The 25920-nt window shown below is 38.1% G+C and overlaps 1 protein-coding gene across 24 annotated transcripts in view; it reads left to right on the forward strand.

The window, feature by feature from the left end:
* The window catches only part of adgrl2a (adhesion G protein-coupled receptor L2a), a 133607-nt gene that overhangs the window by 54854 nt on the left and 52833 nt on the right, over positions 1-25920 (forward strand). For 17 of the 24 annotated variants that reach the window (XM_077583579.1, XM_077583580.1, XM_077583578.1 and 14 more), the window contains exons 4-7: positions 5956-6065; positions 7446-7505; positions 14085-14099; positions 18222-19022. In XM_077583579.1, the coding sequence (XP_077439705.1) occupies positions 5956-6065; positions 7446-7505; positions 14085-14099; positions 18222-19022 (986 nt within the window). The remainder of the gene's footprint in view (positions 1-5955; positions 6066-7445; positions 7506-14084; positions 14100-18221; positions 19023-25920) is intronic. The other 7 variants (XM_077583572.1, XM_077583587.1, XM_077583590.1 and 4 more) reach the window with 2 other exon arrangements.

Below are 25920 nucleotides of genomic sequence, written 5' to 3' on the forward strand. Positions count from 1 at the left end.
TCCAAGTAATCATCAATGTTTTTTTGTTTTTTTAACTGTTGTCAATCAGTGTAATGCGGTTGTGCAGCCAAAATGATGTGCTCGCGCTATTTATATCAGTGACAGCGGTGCATGCACGGCTCTCCGAGGAGCTCCATTGTTGCCGCCTGACAGCGCAGCTCCGGAGTTTTATTTAAAGCACAGCAGATAAACATTTCATAACGAGCCACATGCAGCTGGGTGCGCTTGCAGAGGGGCATGCACAAGTCCACGGGTCATGAAACTGCTCCTTCTTCGCAAGGTAAACCTCTAATAACCAATAAAAAGTAAGTCACTTATGTGCACAATATTAATAAATAAAAATATACATTGGGGTCATTTAAATTGGGATGTTAATCGACTTTGATTGTATGTTAATATAGGGGTAATTGTTTCGGCTGTGTCAATGTTCAAATGCCAGATTCACTTGAGATTACTGTAAAAAAAAAAAAACTCAGTTTATCAATATTTTAGTTGTTTGAATATAACCCGTCAAAATTTGGTTATTCAAATGTTACTCTACGGTTAAAATTCAATATGCAGTCAAAAATGGACCGACACATTTAACCCCAAAAGTTGGGTCAAATGAATAACCCACAAAATAACCCCTAAAATTCGGTTGCTTGGTAGATCCCAACCCCAAGTTTTTATTTTTTTATTTTGCCATCCCCAAAATTGGGTTGTTTTGTGATTTAATTAAATTTATGGGATAATTTTTGGGGTTAAAAGAAGTACCCAAACAGTTCGGTTAGGGTTAAAGAGTTTGATAAATAAACCCCCACCCCCCCAAAAAAAAATAATAAATAAATAAATAAATAAATAAATAAATAAATAAAATAAAAATAAATTAAAAAAACTGGTCACTTTCTTTTTGACCCTATTTGTGTATTTCAGTTTTTGGAGTTTTAGGATCCTTTCAAAATCAATAATTTTCTGCTTTTCACAATAGCATTTGCATGTTTTGCACGGTGTATCATTCAAAATTAACACCGATCCTTTGTGAATGTGGTACGATAACCGATAACCCCTACAGGCTGATATTCACTCGGAAATTGTGACAAAGCAAACACACACTCTAAAAACAGTTGGGTCAAAAATACATAACCGAAATTGGGTCGTTATCAACATTTTTTTTTTTTGCGTTGTATAAAACAACCCAATTTTTGTGATTAGTTTTTACATTATCATTTGACCAAACATTTTCGGTTAAATGAATATTTGAAAAGTTGGGTTATTTTTGACTTAACTGTTTTTGGAGTGTAAATGGAAAAACTAAAACATATGAGTCAAACACTTTTCACTTTGTTGAAGGCTGGTCATGCCAACAAATATACATAAACACAAGCACATGACAGCAGTTGCATCTTTCTGGAGTTTCTTCCCCGAATATAATGTCAAGCCTATTTTGAAAACAGAATGCCAATGGTTAAATTGTAGCAGGCTTATTTACGGCAACAGTATTGGTCTGCCACTTTAGAAAATAGTCTGAATAAATACTGGTGCAGAAGTTTGCAAGCTAGGCGAGTGTGCATTTTTGCATTCTGCTTACAATTGTTTTATTAGTGCTGCCATTCTGTGGCACTACAAATGATTTTATTTTTCAGTGGCCTGCTTACGATCAACAGGCCATCCCCATGAGAGCGATCTCTGCTTTGATTATTATGCCTTGAACCTCATCAGCATTTCAGTTGAAATGAAGCGAGACAGGTCACTTTAAGTTGAAGAGACGCTAATTTGATTGAAATTCAAACGGGAGGCACCAGGAAGTAGACGGTGCCATTTTCTGTGTTACAATACCCTCTCGCACTGCAATGTTTTTTATTTATCACTGCTTACTTCGTGACTTCCAAATGGCCTCTTAGGATATTATAGACTTTGGAGGGATGGAAAATTGAGCAGCGGGAAAGAAACTCATCTGATATTCACTTATTAAGGTGCATTTTATCCGTATCCAAAATAGCCGCTTCACATGAGAAGTTGCAGATGAATCGCATGAACTGCGTTAAATTGTCCCTTGAGTGTCTATTTGGGTTGCATTTTTTTGGAAAGGAAATATTTGAAAGTTGTGCATTTAGGACTACTTTTCTTACTCCATGTTTATATTTATCTTATATAAAATAAGTCGAATGCTATATTGATGACTGGATGTCATTTTTGGGGGTTAGAAAAAAACTTTTTTTTTTGGTACAATGTTGTGTAGAGTAAAACTAATAGAATATCAATCATATAATTGTGTGAATTCTAAAGGCCAAACATTTCATATGTTGGACTCCATAACTCAATTTAGAATTATTTATTTAATTCTAGTTTAAAATGCTGCTCAGTGTTTAGGCATCAGTCTTTAGCTTCAAGTGTATTGCTAAACTTTTACTTGTCGGTTTCAATATTTTTTTTCACCGAGGTAATAAGCAGCAGGCCACAAAGGTTGACTGACGATATAATGCCATTGTCAGTGCCAGGCCAACCACATCCCCACATGTCAAAAGGCCACTCCACTGGCGACTTCATTTAAAGTATAACAGCACTACTTTGAGCCAAAACATGAACCCACCCGCCCCCATCCCTTTCTCCAAATGAACACACACTCCTTCCTTTCTTTTTTTTGGGGTAAGATTTAGGCCATTACATCTCTCCAATTATTCCTCTGTCAGGCTTTAAGATGGCGGTTGAAAAGGTTGAATTGCGTGTAGATGTGCGTTATAAAGGATCTCAGTTACATCTTATTAGTGTCTCATCACAGTCTTGGTCAGCAGGATACAGTAGACGTTTTCTGTGGATTTAAAGTCCTTGTAACTAAGGCTACATTTTCACAATGTTTTACTGCGACAACAGATTTTGCCCTTTTTTTTTTTTTACCCTGAAGGCATGGTTTAGCCCAGGGGTGGCCAAGTTCGGTCCTCGAGAGCCACTATCCAGCCTGTTTTCCATGTCTTCCTCCTTCAGCGGAGCTGATTCTAATGGTCAGCTGATCAGCAAGCTTTGCAGAAGCCTGACAACGATCCTGATCATGAATCAGGTGTGTTAGTGGAGAAAAACATGGAAAACAGGCTTGATAGTGGCCCTCGAGGACCGAACTTGGCCACCCCTGGTTTAGCCCATGGCCAGTGTGTTCCCTGATCGGGTCACTCACATTTCTCACTTTTAGTCAAGTCTTTCCCCGGATGAAACAAGAATGCCAGGCAGCTTTGAGAAGCGTTTGAGGCCATACAGAGTCAAATGCAGCTCCCGTGTCGGACCTGGCAACATTGATGATTAGCTTTCTGTGAACAACTATGTCACTAATCCATCTCTTATAGAAAATAATAAATAAATTAAGTCAATGACGTATCTTATCTTAATTTAGGTTTAGAAGATGTGGCAAGGGTGAGATGCTGGGAAATAGCTTGCAGTCCTGCTACACACGTTTTGATACACCCTTGTACATACTGTCAGGTTTAGTTGCGTGCTCCCCGCTTTATGACAGCCCACTGGGTTTGTCATCCGTACCGTGACTGCCGTGGCAAATGTTTTGACACTTCAAATATCTCACCGGGCATCCCACGGCAACCGCTGCCCGTCAAGTTAGGCCATCCCGTCTCCTTGCGTCGGATCACGACCATCCTGTTTTGTCAACGGTGGCCTAAAATGGGGCTGTTGTCACGCTGGGAATATTTTGAAAACGTAGCCTAAACGATAATAAAACTAAATTCACAAAACAGAAAAATAACCAATCATACGCCTTTCTTAGCTTTAAACTTAGGGATCGGACAATATTTAGCATTTCATGCAAAATCGGTGATTGGCTGTCATGTCAATTTTCCTGTGATCGGCTCTGCAAAATAAGACATCAAATGTTATATTTAATGTTCATCTTTTAAACCAATCGGTGATCGCTCATCTTTTTTTTTTAAGTCGTTGATCACTGATCAGTGATCGGCCGAAAAATCCTGATCGTGTAATGCCTACTTAGCTTCACTCTTACAACTGTTTTCTTTGTCTCAAGAAGACAAAATTATTAATTAAAAATAAATATCACTTCCTTTTCTTCTGTTCATTATGCACATCATTAATTAGTATATAGCCTCAAACGATCAAAAGAGAGTCACAGAAATCATATTGTACATGTATTTAATTAGAGTGCACTCTGAGACCTGTGCCCTGGCAGGCTGAAATTCTCAACTTTTTATGCTAAGAATTTCAATTACATGCGTGATCTGAAATGGAAGCCTAGGACTATACATGGAAGAAGTCATTAAGCCTTATTCAATTGGTCTCAGGAGAAGCCCAAGATTTCACAGATGAGACAAGCACGGTCCCTCACTCCCATAGATCAGGGCGCCCGGCTCCACAGCTGCAAAATGAGGCCAATACATCAGAAAGCTATCAACACTTACGTCAACATTGTTTCACAAGAAATGGGAAGTGCACCCCCACCCCCCAGCTTATATCCTCTTGTTTAACACATATGCCTCTGGAACATCAGCAAGGCTCATTAGTGTCACCATTTTTATTTTTGGTGTAATTCTGTTTCATAAGCCTAATGTAAACTAGATATTCATTTTCCCTTTCCCATTGGAATGTGCTAGATAAACACCGTAATTCACATTGCTCCTGTGTGATATGCTTATGCATGAGCCAAGCTAGCAGAGTCGTCAAAGTGACCATATAATATATATATATATATATATATATATATATATATATATATACAGCAAGTGCTAGCAGTCACGGCACATTAAGCACCGTTTTTAATAGATTGAAGTTGAAATGAATTCATGAAACATGTTTGCTCATTTCCCTACAAAACAATAATAAAAGTTAGTGATTTGATCTAGTATCACTATCAAAATAATGAAGTGAAAGCTGCATACATACACAGGCATAGACTAAAGAAATAATGTAATCATATATATTGTGATATAATGCATTGCCTGCAGAATAACAATATGTACATTTGAATTTTTCTGTCAGAAATAACAGCAGGAGGGTGTGCGAATGCAGTGAAATAAAAGACAAAATAACCCATAATTTCCTTTTCTTGTCATAAATATATAATTCTTTGTGCGTCAATAAAAGCAGACTTGCACCCTGAAAGTTGTAAACCACAACACGTTCATGACTTTCTGTAAAAATGCATCAAAGCCAAAACCCTTCTCCAGTTTCTCCAGCACCTTGACTGTAACCAACTCACCTCTGTTCCAATATACTCCCTAATATTATATTAATAACATTTGGACACAGAGCAATGATGACTGCCGCAGCTCAGAACAAAATGGGGGAAAACACAATACAAGGCAACCTCTAATAGACTTTTCATTGATGTGCAGGAAAAGACACAATTGTTATCTACTGTATGTCCCTGCTAAATCAGCAGAACACAATTATTGATCGAGAATGGTGACTTTGTCAATAGAATTTTGCATCCTCTCGGTACCAAAGATGACTTGCCTGGAGTGTTGATGCAATTATCGTTATTTTGCACTCTACAAAAAGGTGGAAATGTGTATACCAGACATACACAAACACAAAAGTACACTCAGGCTTAATGTCATTGTCAAGTGTTGTGGTTAACATTGCATTAGATTTCTCTCTGTACCTTAACTGGTATGGAGGACCAAAACTGCCCAAATTAAAAATAAATAAATGAATAAATAAATAAAAGTGAAAATAAAAATGGATTTAAATAATATAATTCAAAAAAGTAATTTAATTAAAAAATAAGTATAAATGAAAAAAAAAATATATATATATATATATATATATATATATATTGAATTATGTTTTTTTTTTATATCTGTTTTATTCATTTATTTATCTCTTTATTTTTAATGTTGGCAGTTTTAGCCCTTCATAGACTGGTACTATTTGATTTGTGACATCATTGATATTTGAATGCTTATTATCATGTGAGATACACACTTGATTTTGCTTAATTCTTCTGTAAATTTTTCTTCACAGATGCAACAATCGGACCCAGTGTATCGTGATCACGGGTTCAGATGTCTTCCCAGACCCTTGTCCGGGGACATACAAGTATCTGGAGGTCCAGTATGAGTGTGTGCCCTATAGTAAGTATAACCCCGCTCTCTCTCCACGTTCATGAATTGAAAAGTCATCCTCCATCACCTCAGTGCTCCCGTCCTTAGTTTCTTTCTCAGCATCATGACACATCAGTGTCCCATTTCCTGCTCCAACCTTGTCCGTATTGTCTGCAACACCTTTCAACGCCCTTTTCCTCCATCTCTTCTTCCATCTGTGTCATGCCATGAACTTTTCATGATATATGACCTGTAAGACATTTTGGGTCTCCTCTGTACTCGCCTGTATTATTGATGTGCTCGCCGTGTTTTCAGCGGTCCGACGAGCCGGGTTATGAGTTAGCAGAACAGAAGGGTAGGTGGAAGAAGTCATGCTGACTCTCCATAATGGCAAGCAAGTGTTTCATTACTCTAGCGTGGAGAAGTCTGTCAGGCAAAAGCGCGGCTCACCTTGATGGCTTAATATACGTCAATAAAACAGGTGTGGAGGCTTGCTAACAGATGTTTCATTATGTAAGAAAACAGAACGGCTGCACTCATAAATCAGCAAGATCATTTTTTCCGACGAGGAGATATCGTCAGCATTTTGTCAGCATCTCCCTACTTGTAAAATATTCATTGCCATTCAGATTCCAAACAAAATTCAGATTGCCCTTTGCATTAAAAATCCCCTTTTGTCCTTTGAGCTGCCACGTTCATTTGCAGTTTGTGAAGAATATTCCCCCCAGTAACCTTTACAACCTGATTAACGACAAGAGATTTACATGAATTGCCAGACAAGCTAATCAGGTGGAACTGGAATAATTTGAGGGGAAATGATGGGAAGATGATATTTGGTGACTCCCGTCATTAAGTTTTGTATAAAATGACGATAATGTAAATATCTTCTCTATTTATCTACAAGGTTAGCATTGTTCATTAATCATTTGTATTCATATATCTGTAAGATGCCCATTAGTGTGGATTCAGATTGCAATGGTGAACATCATTAGGTGGGTTACGCCTTGGCAACTTAAAGGTCAACCTCTCCAAGGCCTGATGGGCTTACTGTTAAAAAGAGTAAGCGATAATGAGTATTTGGTTCTAGCTGTTTAGATCTTATATATGATTCACCTAAACATCGACAATGTTTGCCTTGCCTCATTGTTACGTATTGATTATTTGTCTCAACTGTGCCACATTAGGCTAAAACAGAGGGATTTGCCTTAAGGCACCCTCTCATCCGCCACAGTGAAACTTAAGGCTATTTCTTACTTCAAGCATGCAGTCAAGACTAAATCGTGGAAATACACCCTTCTAACCAAGGACTATATTTAGTCGCAAAGTTTAAACAACAAAAGAGGAAACATTTCATTCTCCACCCTTTCAGCCTGTGCATGTCTGTAGCGCCATGTTTTTGCCTCTCAAAAGGTCCATGCCCCACCAGAATAGGAGCAAGAATACAGAATGTGTCCTATCGCAACTGTCCTGGTAAGTGTTTAGTGTATTCCCAGTGTGAACCACCCCAACTTGTCCGCACAAGCCCGGCTTTCCCCACTCAAGTCCGACTGGTGTTTTGTAAAATGTGAATTGTGTTACTCTCCTCAAATCAATCCTCTGCTTCCCAAGTAATGTACACACAGTCACACACACATGCACACACATTAGGATTTCTTGCAAATCCACCTGCGAAGATTTTGATCAGTAAAACATGTTTTTGAGTAGTTTAACCCTGGAGAACCCAAGAACCCTTTTCTTCTTTGAAAAATTATGAATTATACATTAAATGACTGCTATAAATTCACTGAACACCAAAATATATGTTTTTTTCAATTTTAACCCTTGTTTTTTGAACTGTTGTTCAAAGTTGCTAATTTATCAAAATATATATATAAAACATACTCCTTGGCATTCTGCAACATGATATGAAATAGATTAACAAAAAAAACCCACAATTTTACCATCTGATGGTTGGCTGAGAAGATGATTTTGTTTGGATTGATTTCCAGCTCAACAAAACAGCATGTTGCCAGCCACCTTGTCACTACCACTCTGGCTCATGTAAGTGCAATATTCATCCACTAGATGGCCCCATGCAGGGGTCAGAAGTGGCACTCTGGACTTTTGAAGCTAAATTTGTAAAAAAAAAAAAAAAAAAAAAAAAAAAAAAAAAACGTCTTTGTTATTTGAGTAGCAGAATTTATAGGGGCCAAATTTGACCCCGTGGGTTCTCCAGGGTTAAAAAGTAAAAGCAACTCTAAACAAAGTCAACCATTGCAGTTTTATCATAGCTGAAGACCATTTCTTCACTGAAAGAATAAATATATATACTGTATATTTTTCCCACATTTCTCTTGAATCTCTTGTTGATCTGATTGGCCAGTTAATGACTAATGACTTCTGAATCACATGGAGTGGAACCTCTAAGATTGAACAAAATCCGTTCTGAGGCACTGATTGTCCTCCAATTTGCTCAGGTAACTGATTAACCCATTAAGACCGGGACCGCGCTTCTCCCTTTAAACCCGGGAGAGCGGATATGTCATTTTGTTTGGACCAATACTTGGTCTCTTAGCCGATGAAATGCATCAGAATGGGGTAGATTCCACGGACTCCCGCCCCCCCCAAACACGCGCAGGGCGTTTCAACTCTCAAAAATGCTTCGGACAACTGAGACGGACACACTCGCACCCGTCGACGGGAACGCGCAACCGAGGGGCATAAAGGAAGAACTGGGACGCGGCCCACACGTCGCAAACAGGAAACGGAAACAAAGCTGATGTGTGAAAACCAGGAAGTCGGAAGTCCCGCTTCCTCGTAGCATGTCCTTGAATTTTATTTGAGGGTTTATGGTTGACGCAGATGCAGAGTTACGAAATAAATAACGCGATTGACGACGGCGCAGGAGGAATTCGAATCAGTGTAACGAGTCGACAGTGATATACTGTTAAGAAATATGTTTGTAGACAATGAGGATGTTGAAAATTTTGACATCTTTGTAAAGGAGGTTCCAGCGCTCCACGCGACCCTTGTGAGGAAAAGCGATTAAGAAAATGGATGGATGGATGGATATATAATTATTATTATTATTATTATTATTATTTTAATTTTTTTTTAATCATAAGAACAATAGTTTTAACCATAATGAGTAAGATGATGTATCCTAGCACATCCCACCTTTTTATCTTCATCATGGTCATGCATTCTAACTTATGTTAAAACTAAAGCCTAGACTCGTAGCCCAACAGTTTAACCACCAAATCGCCAATCCATTTCAATGGGCTACTAATTTTACACGGAAAATTATCATAATGTCAAATGGTAATTGAAGTGCACTTTTGTAGTGTTATATCAACACCATATATTGTTCAAAGCGCTTCATCAAGCCTCATATCGGAGTATATCGCGCCTCATATCGGAGTATATCGTGCTAATGGTCACGTAGCATCCACATTTAGTTTAACCCGTTATTGTTCCAGCTTCGAGAATCCCTCGCGCTGACGAAGGCAGAACTCAGGGTTTTCTTCCAAACATCCATCCATCCATTTTCTGAACCACTCATCCCTTTGGGACTCAATTTAAAGTCAGTTTGTGAACCTGCTGCTAGCTAGTGCTAAGCTAACCTGGGTATTTGTCTCTAGGGCGCAAGTGGCTAAACTCCCTTTGTATGCCGCTGCGAGAGGCCAGACTGCTTAACAATTGAATTTAATGCTCCACGTGCAAATGCTTCTGTGTGTTCCCTACACACGTAGCTTGGTTTCACACGCATGCGCGCCTCCCATGGTCGTGAGTCGAGTGTGTGGTCAATACAACATTCCTCTGTGACAAAAAACAGCTACTGTGACACAATGTGACTCGAATCTGGAAACAGCCAATTTGCCACTCAATTTGAGTCTTAATAAAGCACTCTCAATTGAATAGTGTTTGACTTTAGAGGTTCCACTGCCTTTTTGTTAATCAAGTTTTGTGTCAGATTAGCCACAAAGTATGACTTGCTGCATTTAGATCCTGGACCAATTAAAATATACTACAAAGTTGGCATAAAAGGGATCTAGTAGCATGCAGTTCTCTGCTGTTTGCAGACAAGGCAGATCACATGCCAAATATCGAGATTTGTGATTAAAACATTACAGTGGCTCAGAGGCTTAGGGTTCCCTGGATTTGCCGGGATACAAGACTTGAGAAGTTGATTTACAAGACAACATATTAAATCCCCATTAAGCTGATCAACGACGGGCCTGCAGACAGTGTCCTCATTTCGACTGTAGAACCAACAGTCCCTCAAAAGCTTGCTCCAATGAAATTTTGGTCTGCAGGGTATTGAAAACGGTTATTGGTGGTTTTGTGGCCAACTGAATCGCAGAGACTTGTCAATTGAAAATTTGCATGATCACACAAGCAATTTTGGGATTTTTCGCTGATATGCAAGTGGCCTTTGCAGCACGTTTCCACCATTTCATCATTTTGGCTTTATGATTTGTTTTTTGTCATGGCGTGCCCTCATGAGCAACGTTATCTTCCAGTCAAGGAAGCATTTGCCTCCGTGCATTTTTACTTTACCTGGAACTGAGTCACGCTCTCATTTGATTCCAATACTTGCCTGAGTCAACATAAAAGCATAAATAAATCTTAAGTAGAACTGAACTCTGCATGCAAGTTTGAAATGGCAAGAGTGGCACTAGACGTTTGTGATGCTCGGCTCTCATTACACTGTTTCGTGTCACTTGCTAAGATTTAAATAACACATTTTATCGAGAGTTATTTGCCAAATCATTTAAATGAAACCTTTATGTTTTTGTCCAATGTTTTGTCTTTTTATTATTATAGTTTACATCATTTTGTAGTTATAACTCAGTTACATTCACACGACGGAAAGTTATTTTTACTGTTATGTGTTTTATGTTTATGTGTATTTTTAAGTTGATACATAACTCTCTTACTATTTCAGTGGCTAGTGGAAAGAGTTTAGGATGGAGGGCTCGGTGTACCTCATGTTTCACTGTTGCTTCACTAAAAGTCACTGACTGTTTTCCCTTCCCCTGTGCAATCCGCAGGAAATCTCCATGGCTACCAGTTTTCCCCCTTTCCACCCGCTGATTTCTGATCACACTGATTCATTTCCTCACTATATTTCAGACTAACCTTGTCAGCTCTCCTGTCATGCATCTACTTTGCTTTTCAGATTTTTCTGTCTTCTTCTAATCTAGTGTGATGTGGCTGAAGAGGCTTCTTACAACTTTACTGTTGTTATGTTTTCTTGTTTTGCTTCTCGCAATATACAGTATACAGACGCTCCCCACCTTACGAACGAGTTACGTTCCGGACGATCGTTCGTAAGGTGAATTTGTTCGTAAGTTGCTTCAGTGCTATATTTTGTATTATAATTTATGTTTAAAGCCTATATAAGTATATTGAAGGTTTATATAAGTATGTTTAAGGCTTGTACAAGTAACCTGCATTGGTTTGTACTGAAAAAACCCGTAATAAAATGGAGAGAATACGTACAGTACTGTACTGTACTACGTATGTTAGAGAGAGAGAGCGAAAGACACACACACAGTATGTACATGTACGTAATAAGATAAATAAAATGAAGTTTAACTTACTTTTGGAAGATGTACTCGATGCTTAAGGAGATGATGGAGGAGGAGGAAGAGGAGGATTTTATATCATGAGAGATTCTTCGTCGTCGCTGGAATCGGCTTCAAAAGTTATTTCCTGCTTCATGGGGACCGGCGTTTTCTTCCTCCTCCTCGCCACGTTGCTCAGCCTCCAATGAGCTCTCACAGCGCCAATCGTCGGTATTAGCGGCGGAAAGAAGCACTACGCGCAATACAAAATCTAACTTACAGCATTTCTTTCCAAACATTTTTCGACATACTGTACGCGCAGAAATGTTCGTATGTACCGTTGTTCGCAACTCGAATGTTCGTAAGTAGGGGAGCGTCTGTATATGTTCTTGGTTATAAATGACAGATCCTGACTAATCGATTTTGTACCACACAAGTGCTTAACCCTTTCTCTTCATGTCAAAATATGAAGTGATAGGTAAGCCGCATATATGTTCTAAAATATATCACCTCCTAAAATAAACGTGTTTAGTCAAAATATGAGCATATCATGGAATTGCAGACTTTTCATTCCCTACAGTTTCATATTTTGACACAAAGAGCGTTTGTCAGTATGAGTTGAAAACAGACTGTTGATTTCTGAAAGTCTACGTCAGACTAAATAAGCAGTGATATAATACATTCCATCTCACTAAAACATCATCTGCATTTATATTGGGATAAGTTCTCAATGTAATATATATACTTTTTTAAATCTTGCATTGTTCCTATACAATAAGCATTGACACTGCTCCAAATTTGCAGAAGTTATACTTTAAAAACAAACAATGCATAGTAATGTTTTTTTTTTTTTTTTTTCTCGAATTTTGTTTTCTAACCTTAATCCAACTGACCTTTGTACTGTTTTTTTTTTTTTTTAAAGATGACTATCATGATGCCATTTGACACAATATCTTGACTAGACCGACAACAACTCCTCTTGGCAGCATTACCAATTAATTGATTGTTACTTTCCTACATAGTTAATCAATGAAATTAGTCAAATGTCCGACCCGTAGTTTACGTAACATCCCATTATTGTTTCTAAAGCAAACTTTGTTTTATGCAGTCTGACCTAGACTTTCAACTGTTTTTTTTTTTTTTTTCGGAATATGATGTCAATGAATACTTGCTATCTATGTTAATATCCAATTTTACATTTGATTCTTAACACTAAAGTTAAAAGGCAATAGCAGCACATAGTTATTGTGGAGACTGGACACAAAATTAACACAAACTGCGTTGAGCCTTTGAAGACTTAAAATGTATTCTCTGGAATTTCCTGGGGAAGCACACACATGTTGAAATATCAAATGACAATGAAAATGCATGTTTTAGCATGAATCGCAAATACAATTGGTATTTGATTGATCATGTATTCAATGAATTTCCACTAATGACCCGCTTCCTTATTGAGTTTGTCTTGCATTTATGGTCTTAGCATTGAAATGACACCAATTTACAATTAACTTAAAGATGGAGCTGTCTGTCCATATTTGTGGTCATTTGTGGCACCTGTCTTTTTTTTCATATGAACTTAACAGTGATGGGAGGAGTTTTTTTTTTTTGTTGTTGTTGTCAAAATGCCTGCAGTACGTTTAATTAACAATTATGTGATGAACGCCAGCACAATTATGCATGTTAAATTGCAATTTAAAGGGGACATTAACAATACCAAAAAAAACAAAAAAACAAAAACGCTTTTTGTCATGAATGTTAAAACAGTTATTATGACATGCCAGTAGTCGTACATGAAGTAATGTAGTAGGAAAAAGCCTTGTTATCCAAGAACTTCATCATCATCATTTTTAAAGTTCTTTTGTGAGGCCGCAGGGATGAATGACTGACACCTCGTCAATTACGCCTACCCTCTCTAATTGGTTGTTTTAATTTGGTGTGGTAGTTTCTTGTGTATATCATATTAAAGGCACAAGATTGGGTCAGAAATGGTTGATACTTTTTCACAAATTATATTTGCTATGTACGACTGTCAAGTCATAATGACCGTTTTAACAATTATGACAAAAAGTTTTCAAACATTCCCTTTAATAGTGAGGTTGATCCAACTATTAAAACAAAAAAAAGTTGTACATTTTCAGTTAAGACAAAATTTAACATGCTTAACTACTCAACAATGATCCACCCAACACTGTTTTTGTTGTCGTTTGTTTTTAGTAACTGTGAACATTTATCCTTATATGATCATAAAACGAGACTACTGGATGTTGTACTTTGTACGTCTTTAACAATTATATACAGTACTTGGTTGTGCCTCTACCCTCAACAGGAACGGGGCAATGAGTTTTTAATCTTCACTGTTTTCTCTAATTAGGTCAACCCGTCCTTATCCATGTGTCAGCTGTGTCTCTATATGTTACCATAGCGATGGAAGTTAATACATATTAATCTCTTTTTTTCCCCTTCCCATCCTTTTCATTCTCTCTTCCAATGCTTAAAATAGAAGTGGAGCAAAAAGGTAAATAACAGACACGATCCAAACCCTAGCTACTTTGTTTTGTGGACTCAAGTTGTAAACTTCCTGTGGTGGCTTTCCTACGGCCTGATTGTGGACTACAGTGGAACCTCTTAATTTGAATTCAGTGTTCAGCTGAAGTTTTCAGGAATGCAAAGTCACACAATCGCTTGGATTTTGAGACGTCATCGAAAACGCAGCAGATTTCAGTTTGGCTTTTTCTGTCAATACCACAACAGAATACACTGAAATATTAGCCATGTTTAGTTTTTAACTAAACACCTAACACCTTTTGCGACATACTTGGCATGGGTTCAGTCGGTAATGCAAAGCACTTTGTATCCCCCTTTTTTCCGCTTGTCACTATATGTTAATAATGTGTCATGAAAGGGTGGAAACACTTCATTTTCCCTAAGTATATAACACCCCTGTTCAAATGAGACATTTTTTTGTGAAATAAGAAATGAGACCAAGATAGATCATGCCAAAACAAGTGAGTACACACTCTTATAACATGTTCAGTGCACATTATCACCATTTAAAGTCCCTGTGACTAACCCCAAATAAGCTTCAGATTTTCCTGACATTTTTATAGCCACATATCATAGCACAAGACATCCACAAAGTCCAAAAGAGCTTCCGCAGCATGAGAGGGATCTTACTGTTCAAAGGTGTCACTCAGCAGCAGGATACAGAAAAAAATTCCCAGGCATGGAACACAGTGACGACAATCATCATCAAGTGGCTCAACTGTGGCATTACCAAGAACTGGACGTCCCTTCAAAATTGATTAAAAGATGAAAGGAAAAATGGTCAGGGAGGCTACCAAGAGGCTGACAGGAACATTGCTCACTGTTTAGTACATGTGACAACAATCTCCCGTCGTCTTTATGGTGTCTGGGCTATGGGGTATTTTCATGCCCACTTCCAGCCTAGCACAAAGTGCAGTAAAACTGCGCACATGGGTAGTGTTTGCTAGCTCCCGCCATTGTGGGTGTGAACACAACTAACTTGCGTCCCAACCAATTGAAGCAGCTCTTCTCTTTCCTTTTCAATTTTATGCAATAAATTTATCGTAAGAGAAGCGCACATTATACATTTTGGAAGCATAACGGACTTGCCACAACTTAGACCTGCTCCAAACTGGTCTAAAGTCTAGTCTACTTTCTGTCACCAAATTGTCAGATGCGCCGGGGGCATGTAACAGACAAAACAACAACACAGTTTCTGCCAAATTTACAAACACTGTAAACTAGACTGGGCCTTCTGCAAAAATTAAATGTTTTTACAATGCGCTCATGTGTATAAAAGTAGAGCCTCAAAAGTTGGTATTTTCACAGCCGTCATGCTTTGCAGCTAATGGAAGTGGCTCCTTATCAACTTTAAAATCGGTCAAAGTAGGCAAAGTATGTTCACGAGGAACTGTATGCAGCTCGCCACAACTGGATGATCCCAGATTACCGTACTGCTGTTAAGTGGGCACTTCCAACCCTATAGTATTATGTGCGTGTATTTAAATGATTTAGCTTGGTGTCTTTTTCTTTTTCTACATAAAAACATTTGAATGAGGGTGTGTAAACTTTTTATACTCACTGAAATAAACACTCGTATTGGAGCAGTGAGGCCAATTTGTTTATATTTTTGTAGACTGAATATACATGGTTTTGACACACAAAAGGTAAGTAAGATGTCAACATTTTAGCAAGATCTGGGAAACTGAAGGGAACAAAAAAAAGTAATTGCAGTAACACTAGCATAGCCAATACAACCATTTAGAATGTCCTGAAGAAAAATGAAGTCATGAGTATAGTAATAGACATCGAACAGGTTGACCAAGGAAAACAACAACAACAACTTCTAGAGTGCAGGAGTGAAGGCCAGGAAAATGAACAAAATCCAGTTGCTAGACCAGAAAATGCTAACTACTTATTAGCAAGAACATGACGGCCAGTCTGGAATTTGCCCCCAAAAAGTACAGACACAAGCTTAAAAAAATGGGATAAAGTTATTCTTTTCAAAACAATAAATATCTTAAATAAAACAAGATGTCCTTTCCATTTTGACATAAATTCAAATAAATATTTGAATAAAACAAAATATTACCCCTGCCATTAGTCCAAAACAAATTCAACAAGATGGCTTTAAGAACGGAATAACAACATTAAGAACATTTTTCTCTTTAAATATAAACACAAAGAACCATACATAGGAAGAAACTATGTATTAGGGTTTCACACTTCAACAGTATGCTAGTGCGTGTTTGCATGTGTGGTTTTGAGAGTAAGAATAACCAAATACATTGTGGCAAGTCAATCTGAGCATAGAATGAAAATAACAAATGCACATTCAAAAACGACATCTATCAAGAAAGCTGTCAAGTTAGCAACGTTTACATTGTGAACATAGCGCTAAATGTATTGTGCTCATTTTCAACAAGACAAAGTGCAACACTTCTGGTAGTTGAAGAACAGTAAGCATTCAATACACATAGTTTTCACTAATAATGATATAATACCCATGTACCTTTGTAAAGGGAACTGGGGGAGTAACACCACCACCCTTCCACCACAAAAACAATAAAAAATATGTTTTCAAGAAAGCCTCAAAGTGTCATTAAGCAAAGGATTTAGATCTAAATGTAAATAAAGCTAAACTGTTGATCTTGTCTCAAAAATCTCTTTTGATGCCAAACCCATATCTTTTCAGTCTACAGCACCAATTAATAAATTGGAATCACTGTTAGAAGACTTTGAGATGGAAGTGTAGTTACCACTGTGGTTTAACATTTATTTTACTTTTTATTGTTTTGAACGAGAATGTTGTTTAAATATCGCTGGCATTGGGACGAAACCTTGTACCTCCAGAATACTTTTCAGAAGAGCCCAAAAAAGGACATTAACATCGCATCATCAAACAGAGCAAGACCATTTCAGCACTTTAAATTGATCAGTAATTTTGAAAAAATAAATAAATAAAACCACACTCAAACATGTGGACTGACCAAAAATATATTTTGAAATTTTTAAAAAACAAATTGTGACTTATGAGGTTTCGGTCAAATGCCAACCATATACAGTATAAGCCAATTAGAGGTTGACCAGTTAAGTAAGTGCCTGGCGAACTCCGAGCATCTCAACCAAATGCGACAATAACAATAAATAATAAATTGTTGCAGACTCTTAGAGGTTTCACTGTATAATCTCATAGTCCACTAACGACGAGTACAATCAGTGCAGTGCACCAGGGGAAGTAAGAACGGCTGCAAAGAAAAGACAGCACACACGCAGCCAAATAATGCAACTCGGGGCGAATTGGCTTCACACCATAAAGGTTTTTTCCTCCCTGTTGTGCCTGGGTGCTTTTGCAACTCAGCACAATTTGCCTGGCTTCCAAATCATTTTCCATAGCATGCCTTGGTAACAGTCGAGCTATTGCTTTCGTCCGTCCCCTCTTTCTCCAAAGCCCCTTTCTTTCTCACCTTCCTCCCATTATTATCACCTAACTACGCGCTGTTCATTCTTTGTTGATTCCTATGCCTTAGAGCCCGAACCAAAACACCTCAAGAGGCCCTTTACTGAACTTTTTTTTTTTAATGGCTGTGACCTTTACACTACTTGCTAATGACATGCCTCTCAAGGTCTTTACTGTAGAAGATGTGAGGCGCATCTCGACACGCATGTATGTTCCCAGACTGTGCTGACTCTTGCTCTCTCATAACCTTTTTACGTTTTTTGCCAAGTGACTTTTAGTTTGGCAGTTTTTTGTTTTTTTTTAAATTACAGGACTGTCTTTTGTTTTTGTTGCGTTTCATTTATGTTGCCCTCATTTGTGTTTTCCCTCCTGCAGTAAATCAGTCAAAACTTCTTTTTTGTTTCAGATTATTACGAATACGTAAATGTTGTGCTTGATAACTTTATTTTCTTATTCCTTGCTATGCACAAACTCAAAATCCTTATACTGCTTGTGAAAATTGACAGTAGCGTTTAGTCGTTTTATTGTGCCTGTCCTCATTGTCTGTGGACAACTCATAAGACAAAAATGCATTGTATTTGGATTTGACATATATGGTGCATTTGATGGGATGTTAACCTGTCTGCTTGTTATTCTACTTTCTTCTATTACTAGTTTTTCTTTGCCCTGGAAGTCTGAAAGCTGTTGGGGAACCTTCCTTTCAATTTGAAGCGGAGCAACAAGCTGGTGCCTGGTGCAAAGATCCACTGCAAGCTGCTGACAAGATCTACTTCATGCCTTGGACTCCTTATAGGACAGACACTCTTATTGAATATTCCTCGCTAGATGACTTCCAAAATGCTCGGCAAACAATCACCTACAAGCTGCCCCACCGGGTGGATGGAACTGGATTTGTGGTCTATGACGGTGCTGTGTTTTTCAACAAAGAGCGCACCCGCAACATAGTCAAGTTTGACCTGCGAACTCGAATCAAGAGCGGCGAAGCCATCATCAACAACGCCAATTACCATGACACGTCACCCTATAAGTGGGGCGGTAAAACAGACATTGACCTGGCCGTAGATGAGAACGGCCTGTGGGTGATCTACGCGACAGAGCAGAACAACGGCATGATCGTAATCAGCCAGTTGAACCCCTACACGTTACGTTTTGAGGCCACGTGGGAGACTGCCTATGACAAACGCTCAGCCTCCAATGCCTTCATGGCCTGCGGAGTACTCTATGTGGTCCGCTCCACCTATGAAGACAATGAAAGTGAAGTCAGCAAGAGCATGATCGACTACATCTACAATACTAAACAGAACCGTGGGGAATATGTTGATATCCACTTTCCCAACCAGTACCAGTACATTGCATCTGTGGATTATAATCCGCGAGATAACCAGCTGTACGTGTGGAATAATTTTTACATCCTGAGGTATAACCTGGAGTTCGGACCGCCGGATCCAGCTCATGGTAAGAGCGCTTCTACTGATTTGTGTTATATCCCTCAAACTGTGATTGTTGATGTTTTGGCACATAACAAATGATTTAATTACAGAGGTGGGCACTTTTGTTTCTCGTCTCTTCCTGTCGAGGCCTTACATTTTCGGCGAGTGCTATGATGCAAGGTCTTGAAAAAATACATGGACTGAGAAAGGACCGACTGTACTGATTTAGAGTGATGGACAAAAACCTGCTTCACTCGGGGCTCACTAAATACGTGTATTTTTTTTCAAGGCTTCGCATCATAACACATTTGCATAAACCACATATATATATATATATATATATATATATATATTAGGGGTGTCAAACAATTAAAAATGTTAATCATAATTAATCGCATGACTTCAATAGCTAACTCACGATTAATCGCAAATATTATATCTGTTCTAAATGTACAATAACATATATATTTTAATAGTTTTCATACTCTTGTTAACATAAAAGTGGAAAAAAAATGAATAGAAATATGGCTGCATCTTTTAGTCATTGATACAGTAATTGTATAATAAATCATAAAATTGAGTTACAATTTAAAAAGATGTACAGTACTGTAAAAAAAACTGTGTGATATTGATTTGTGTTGAGGTCATTTTTCTGCCACTAGATGGCATCATTTCATTTGTAAGACGTTGGTGACAGCTCAGTGCAGTTTTCAGTTTTCATATCAAGAGCTATCTAATATTAACATGAAGTATCTTGTGAAATTTTTAAAATTGTAAAATGCAACTTGACCCCAGTCTCCACAAATATATGCATTATTATTAAATTCATTACTGCTAAATTTTGCTGTGTTGCGACTGGAATCCCCCCAGTACAGGCTTTCCAAGTAATGGGCGGTCATTAATCGCGCGTTAAAAAAATGAGTGGAGTTAAAGGAACTTTAACTAAAAATGAACCCACTAATTTGACACCCCTAATAAAAAGATATATAAACGGAATACACTGACATTTTCTAATACAATACTGTTTTTCAGTGTGGCCCTAATACACCTTTATCGTTTTCAGTGTAGAAAAACTTTGAGGTGTAGGATCTAAGGGTGTGCGGCCTCTGTGGTAAACAACACCTTGAAGCTAGCTGCCATATCATAATGAATCAGTATCTTGGGGATTTAGGTAGCTTTACCATGTGGGCATTCCCTGAGTCATGCCTAAAGCTCAAGGGACCCCTGCAAGTGTTTTTTTTTTTTTTTTTTTTTTTGGAGACATATACTCTCAGCCTTGGAAACATACATGCCCGAACAGGTGCAAAGTCTGGCTTGGGGCAAGGTTAGATCATTCCCCAAGTAATACTGGAAATCTAAATCTCTACTGACCATTAAATAAATTTATACGCTGTAGAAGAGTGTAAGGACTTAAGGTTCTGCCTAAGAGACACAAAGGGGGAACCAATATGAACCAGCCAGGTTATCATTTGAGACACATGCTTTTAAACAGCTGCCATGAAGCTGAGAAGGGGGCCTGAAATAGTCTCTAGCCTAAGAATACAATAACAGTAATTAACCTAATCCCTCCACGCCCTGCGTCCAAAACACATGTACTGCTGATTGCAAACAGTTAGCAGTCAGTGAGGTCAAGCAACTTTTTCACAGATTAACACTGGGCTCAGAATTTGGTAACGTGTTTGCTTGTCCACTTGGGTATTGATAGGAGTAAGACTGGGGCAGTCAAAATGGGTTCAACCTGTTGAACCACATAGGTCGAGGTCAAGGCAGGGTGTTGTCTATAAATGAGTATCAGCTAGGTTTAAGAGCAAAGCAAATAGGGAAATGTATCATGAGAAGAATAGTTACTATACTGCCAGATGTAATTATACGAAATATTTTTTTCCTTCATATAGGCCTATTTATGTAATATATAGATGCAAGTCAGGGTTGGGCAAAATTCAGAATTTCAGAATTCAATTCAATTCAATTGATGAATTTGAATTGACTCCACCCCACAGGATGTTGAATTGAATTTCAATTTAAAATTCATGAAAGTGGAATTCGAAGAAATTCATTTTCATCACATATCAGTCCGAATGAGACTTTTAACATCAATTATTTCTTCCAAATTGAAGTACAAAGACTAACATTAAGAATATATCTCCTTAACGTTGGAAAGCTTAGCCATATATCTTTATTTCAAAATATTGAAATGAAACAATGTTTTTGTAGTTAGGGGCCGGGTGGCCATCGGGAATTTCGAGAGTTTCTCTGGTACATTTTCTGGCTGGTCTCACCAGAAGCGTGTCGTGACGTAACGGCTGACTTGACTCGTCTTTTAGATTGTGTTTGGGACATCCATTTTTTCGTAACAAACTGTTGCAACCAACGTCAACAACACATCTTCGTCCTGAAATCACGTTCAATCGCCAATCAGGGTCGAAAAAAAAAAAAAACTTAATTATGCTGATATTTTATAGTATGGCACTTGTTTTTAGATTAGCGGCTAGCAGCGCTAATGACTAGCAGCAAGAGCCATAGGATTACTTTTCAAAGTCAGTTTAATAGACGTAAATTGACTTTGATGCTGACAACCTGAAATAGATACCTTTTCTATTCATCACTTTTTAAAAACAAGACTGACTCGAATATGCTGTTTTAGTCAACAAAATCACAACTGGGGGTTTTGACGTCACTTTGACTCGAAGACCGAGATCTAAAAAAAAATAGATTTATCTAAAATCTACTTATGTTTCTAGAGAGGTAAATAGTGTGCTGTTAAGCACAGTTGGCATTTAAGTACAAAATTTTAATTATTTATAAAAATAAAAAAAATACTAATGAAAACCAGCTGGTCGTTCATAATTAAGTGGAAATATTTAGTTGTCTTCTGTATTCATAGTTGTTCTTTAACCAAGCAAAAGTATACACTTTTTAAAAAAAAAAAATCCAAATACCCAATTTTTCGATATAATTTTCTAGTAGGATATCTGAATTCCAAAATATATAATCCATAACTCCAGGCTGCAGCCCTAATTTTAAATAAGACATTTTTCTGTTATGCTATTTGAGGTACTGTCTTCATTTCTATTTGCACATGCACCCAAACACCCAAAGGAATACAGTACATTGCATTTTGATGGAATTTGTTTAGAAATATATTCAACATCATATTTTCTCAACAATATATTGGTGAGTTATTTGTCTCGTCTGCTTTGTGTTGTCTATGAGAACTTTGTTCTCTCCTTGACAAATGAGGCATTTGCGTGGTCTCGCTGCTGACTAATGTATGTCGAGCATCAGTCGATGAGCGGAGGGGAGAATAGTCTGAGATGATCATCAAGATGTCAGTAAACTTGTCCTCCCACATGGCTGATGTTGACACATAAATGATGGGCACTTTCGTTTGCCTGTCGCCAGACGGCCTCTTTGTGATATCTTCATGCACGCCTCATTGACTTTCCCGCAATCACAGTTCAAAGTTTTCAGCTACTAAAAACAAAATAAAAAAAAAACTGAACTAATATTCTAGATGTGCTGGAGCCACAAAACATCAATGACAACACTTTAGCATCTAATTGTGCAGAAATTATTTTTACATGGCCAATTATGATCGTAATGATGATGTTAAAGCTACAGACAAATGATCTGCGGGGTGTTTTAATCAACGCATACACGTAGAAGACAAGTGGAAGATGTTACAGCTGCTAGTGATGCATTCAGCAATCAACATGGAACGCACTCGTTGCCTCCTTCCCTTTGTCCACATTTGTCAGTTGCACAAACATGCCGTGTTACTCGTTCATCTTGGAATTCAATCGCGGCAAAGTGATGTTGAGACCGTGTGTGGCAGACAGTTGGATTGTTGTCAAGTCCAATATCGCTGCGCATGTCGAGGCTAGATCATCTCTTGTAGGATTATGGGGAGCGGATGGGGTCACATCCAACAAGCGTCACCACTGGAAGTGGACATTAAATGGGTCAGTAAGTCCCTCGCTTGGCTTTGACCAGCAGCCTCATAATCCACTCGTTTACACATGGCTCCGTGCCTTTGTTCCTTCTTGCATATGGGAGCTCGTAAAATAACATATTCCTACGTCTGTTCTTTTAACTGAGATGATTAAATTGATTTAAATGCGCTTTTCCTCACTGAACTCTCATTATGCACCAATTCTGTGGGTATTTTATTCATGCCAAGCGCTGATATGTGGCAGTAAATTGCCAAATAAGCATGTTGAAAGATTTTTTTTTTACTCCAAATATGCACAAACGGCCTCCCGGATTTGCTCCCTCGATAGGGCACAGGTGAGCTTTGGTAGCTTTTTTATTTATCCCGTGCTGCAGAATTAAATTCTGAATTACTGCCATATAAAAGCCCTCTGCACCACATTTAGTGCCCACACAAATCAAGTCCTCCTCTTTTAACTCTTTGACTGCCAGATGTTTTCAGAAAAGGGATGCCGTGGGTGCCAGCCGATTTAAGCATTTTTGACTGATCTTTCAAGATCCACAGAAAATTATGTGTTTGGACTATGGAAACACACATACTACCAAATGAAAGATTGGACTCTCATCTTTCATCAGAAAAAAAAGTTAGTTTCTACCTTATTCCGTTTTTCAGTAATCAACAATAGAAAATGGCTGTTTTGGCTCTGTTTTGAAAAAAACGTCTTTTAACGTCTTTGGCACTCCTCCATAGGATTTTACTAAACGTTATTTAACGTTTTTGGCAGTCAAAGAGTTAATAGCACAGATGTCAATACATTTGCATACAGATTCAAGCCTTGTTGCACTGTGGAATTATACATCTGGAAGTATAAAAGGAAAAAACACACACATTTGTTTGAATTGGTCAGGTGCTGCTCTTGAATGAGTTTGGGTGACCAAAAAAAACATAGGTCTCTTTTAAAATCTTACTTGACAAATGAATAATGATGTAATGTTCTAACTTTTTAGCTCCCATGATTGACTTTTTTCTTCTTCTTTTTTTTTTGTTTTGGACGGTGTACCAATAAACTGAAATTCTGGGCTTGGGATTCATCTTACAACTTTCTTTTAATGCTTAGGAAGTGTACTGTGTAAAAAGAAAACCTGCTCTTTTCTTTAAAAAAAAGAATTTTAATATAGAACAATAACAACCACCCACAAAACCTACCTTCCCCCCAGAATGTAAAAAGGTGGACATGTCCAAAAAAAAATAAGACATTTGGTCAACCTGAAATATGCCCCCACTGGTCTGAACACGGCATTCTGGACTGGACTGCTTTTCTATATAGCACTTTTCTAAATAATATTACATTTGTGGAATAGGAATAAAGCAGCAAAACTGACCTGTTTTTTACCCATCTCAGTGGGCGGCCATTTTGCCACTGTCGACTGAAAATGACATCACAGTTGCTCAGGACTCAGTTGATGACCAATCACGGTTCACTTGACTTCTGAGTTTGGTCATGTGATGTTTTGCAAGCTGAGCCGTAATTGGTCATTACCTGAGCAACTGTGATGTCATTTTCAGTCGAGGCAAAATGGCTGCCATCTGTGACGGATGAAAATGGGTGAATTTTGCTGCTTAATTCATATTCCACAAACACAATTTTAATCAGAATACAGTGTTTAGATGAGTGGGTCGGCATAGAAGATTTTAAAGAGCATTTTTTGGATTGACTTCGCCTCTAAAGTACTCCATGTGTTGCCCAAAGAGTACCCTGCATACTGTGTAAATGTCTAATAGAAGAGCGAGCCTCTTAGCGTTTGATAAATATAAAGCTTTCGGATGAGCACTGCTGTGATATATTCTTGTCTTTTGTGGCGCTTTGATGGAGGTCAAACTTCACATGGCAACATTTAGAGAGACTCTCATCATCAAGCGTTCAAAGGTGTTTGGCTAAAATGTCAACCCTGTGTTGCCAGCATGCCCGACTGTGCGTCAGCAAGCAAGCATTAGGATGCATTTAAAACAACCAATTTGATTGTTTGCCTTGACAACACTCCCTCCCTCCATCCCTCCCTCCCTCCCCCTTTTCCCTCCCCAGCCTCCTGTCAGCTGCCCAAGTAGACACACGAGTAAAAAAGGAGTGGGTACTGATGTGTAAAATCACCCCTTTTTGGTTTGTTTCTCAGTCCTGTCATATTCTCAGATATCACATCTTATTGTCTCCCCCTTTGACTCCTATTGCAGGTTCTGTTTTTGGTGTTTTCTCTTTTCCCCTCTAGAATACCTTACATTACCTCTTAAAACCTCAAGTCCCCCAGGGTGCACATTGACTTTTCAGTGGGCTGCTATCTTAAAGTGACTGCTGTTCTGCCCTCTGATGCTGTTGCAGCTACAAATATACACCTTCTTGGTTACAGAAAGAAAAAAAAGAACATTAATTTGCAGTACATTAGTGTAGCTTGCCCTTTTAAGGAAATGGACTGTACTGTCATTTCTGACACAGTTTGCCTCCCTCCTTCAAGAGTGCACGCATTGGTCATTTAATGTTTTTTTTGGGCGTTCGTCCTGAAGTCAAATCTAAAGCCTTCGTCAAACTGTTCAAATCGTACAAAATGAGCAGTGCGGACTAAATGACAGGATTTAAGTAAATCCTTAGCTGTGCCTTTGGGAAAGTGTACAAAGAAGGTCGTCACGCACATCTAGTTTTTGACGTTTAAAAATATTTATTCACTAGTGGGAGAGTTTTACAGAGATTTATTCTCTTTATTTTTGTTATACATTACTGCTCTGAAGCTGCTGATGAGAACACGTTTCGCCTTAGCTGTAATCATCTTCTGTCCAACACGCCTTATCCTTTGGGAAGTGACCGTGCTATTGATGAAATGCACATGTTCCAATCCAACACGCCATTAGTCAGTTTTCCATCCAAATGTGTCACCACTAGTAATCCTTAGCTTATTTTCCACATCCTGTAATTTTCATAAACAGTTTTGATGGTTGGTTCCCA

Source organism: Vanacampus margaritifer, chromosome 13 (genome assembly GCF_051991255.1).
Source record: "Vanacampus margaritifer isolate UIUO_Vmar chromosome 13, RoL_Vmar_1.0, whole genome shotgun sequence".
Classification (NCBI taxonomy): Eukaryota; Metazoa; Chordata; class Actinopteri; order Syngnathiformes; family Syngnathidae; genus Vanacampus; species Vanacampus margaritifer.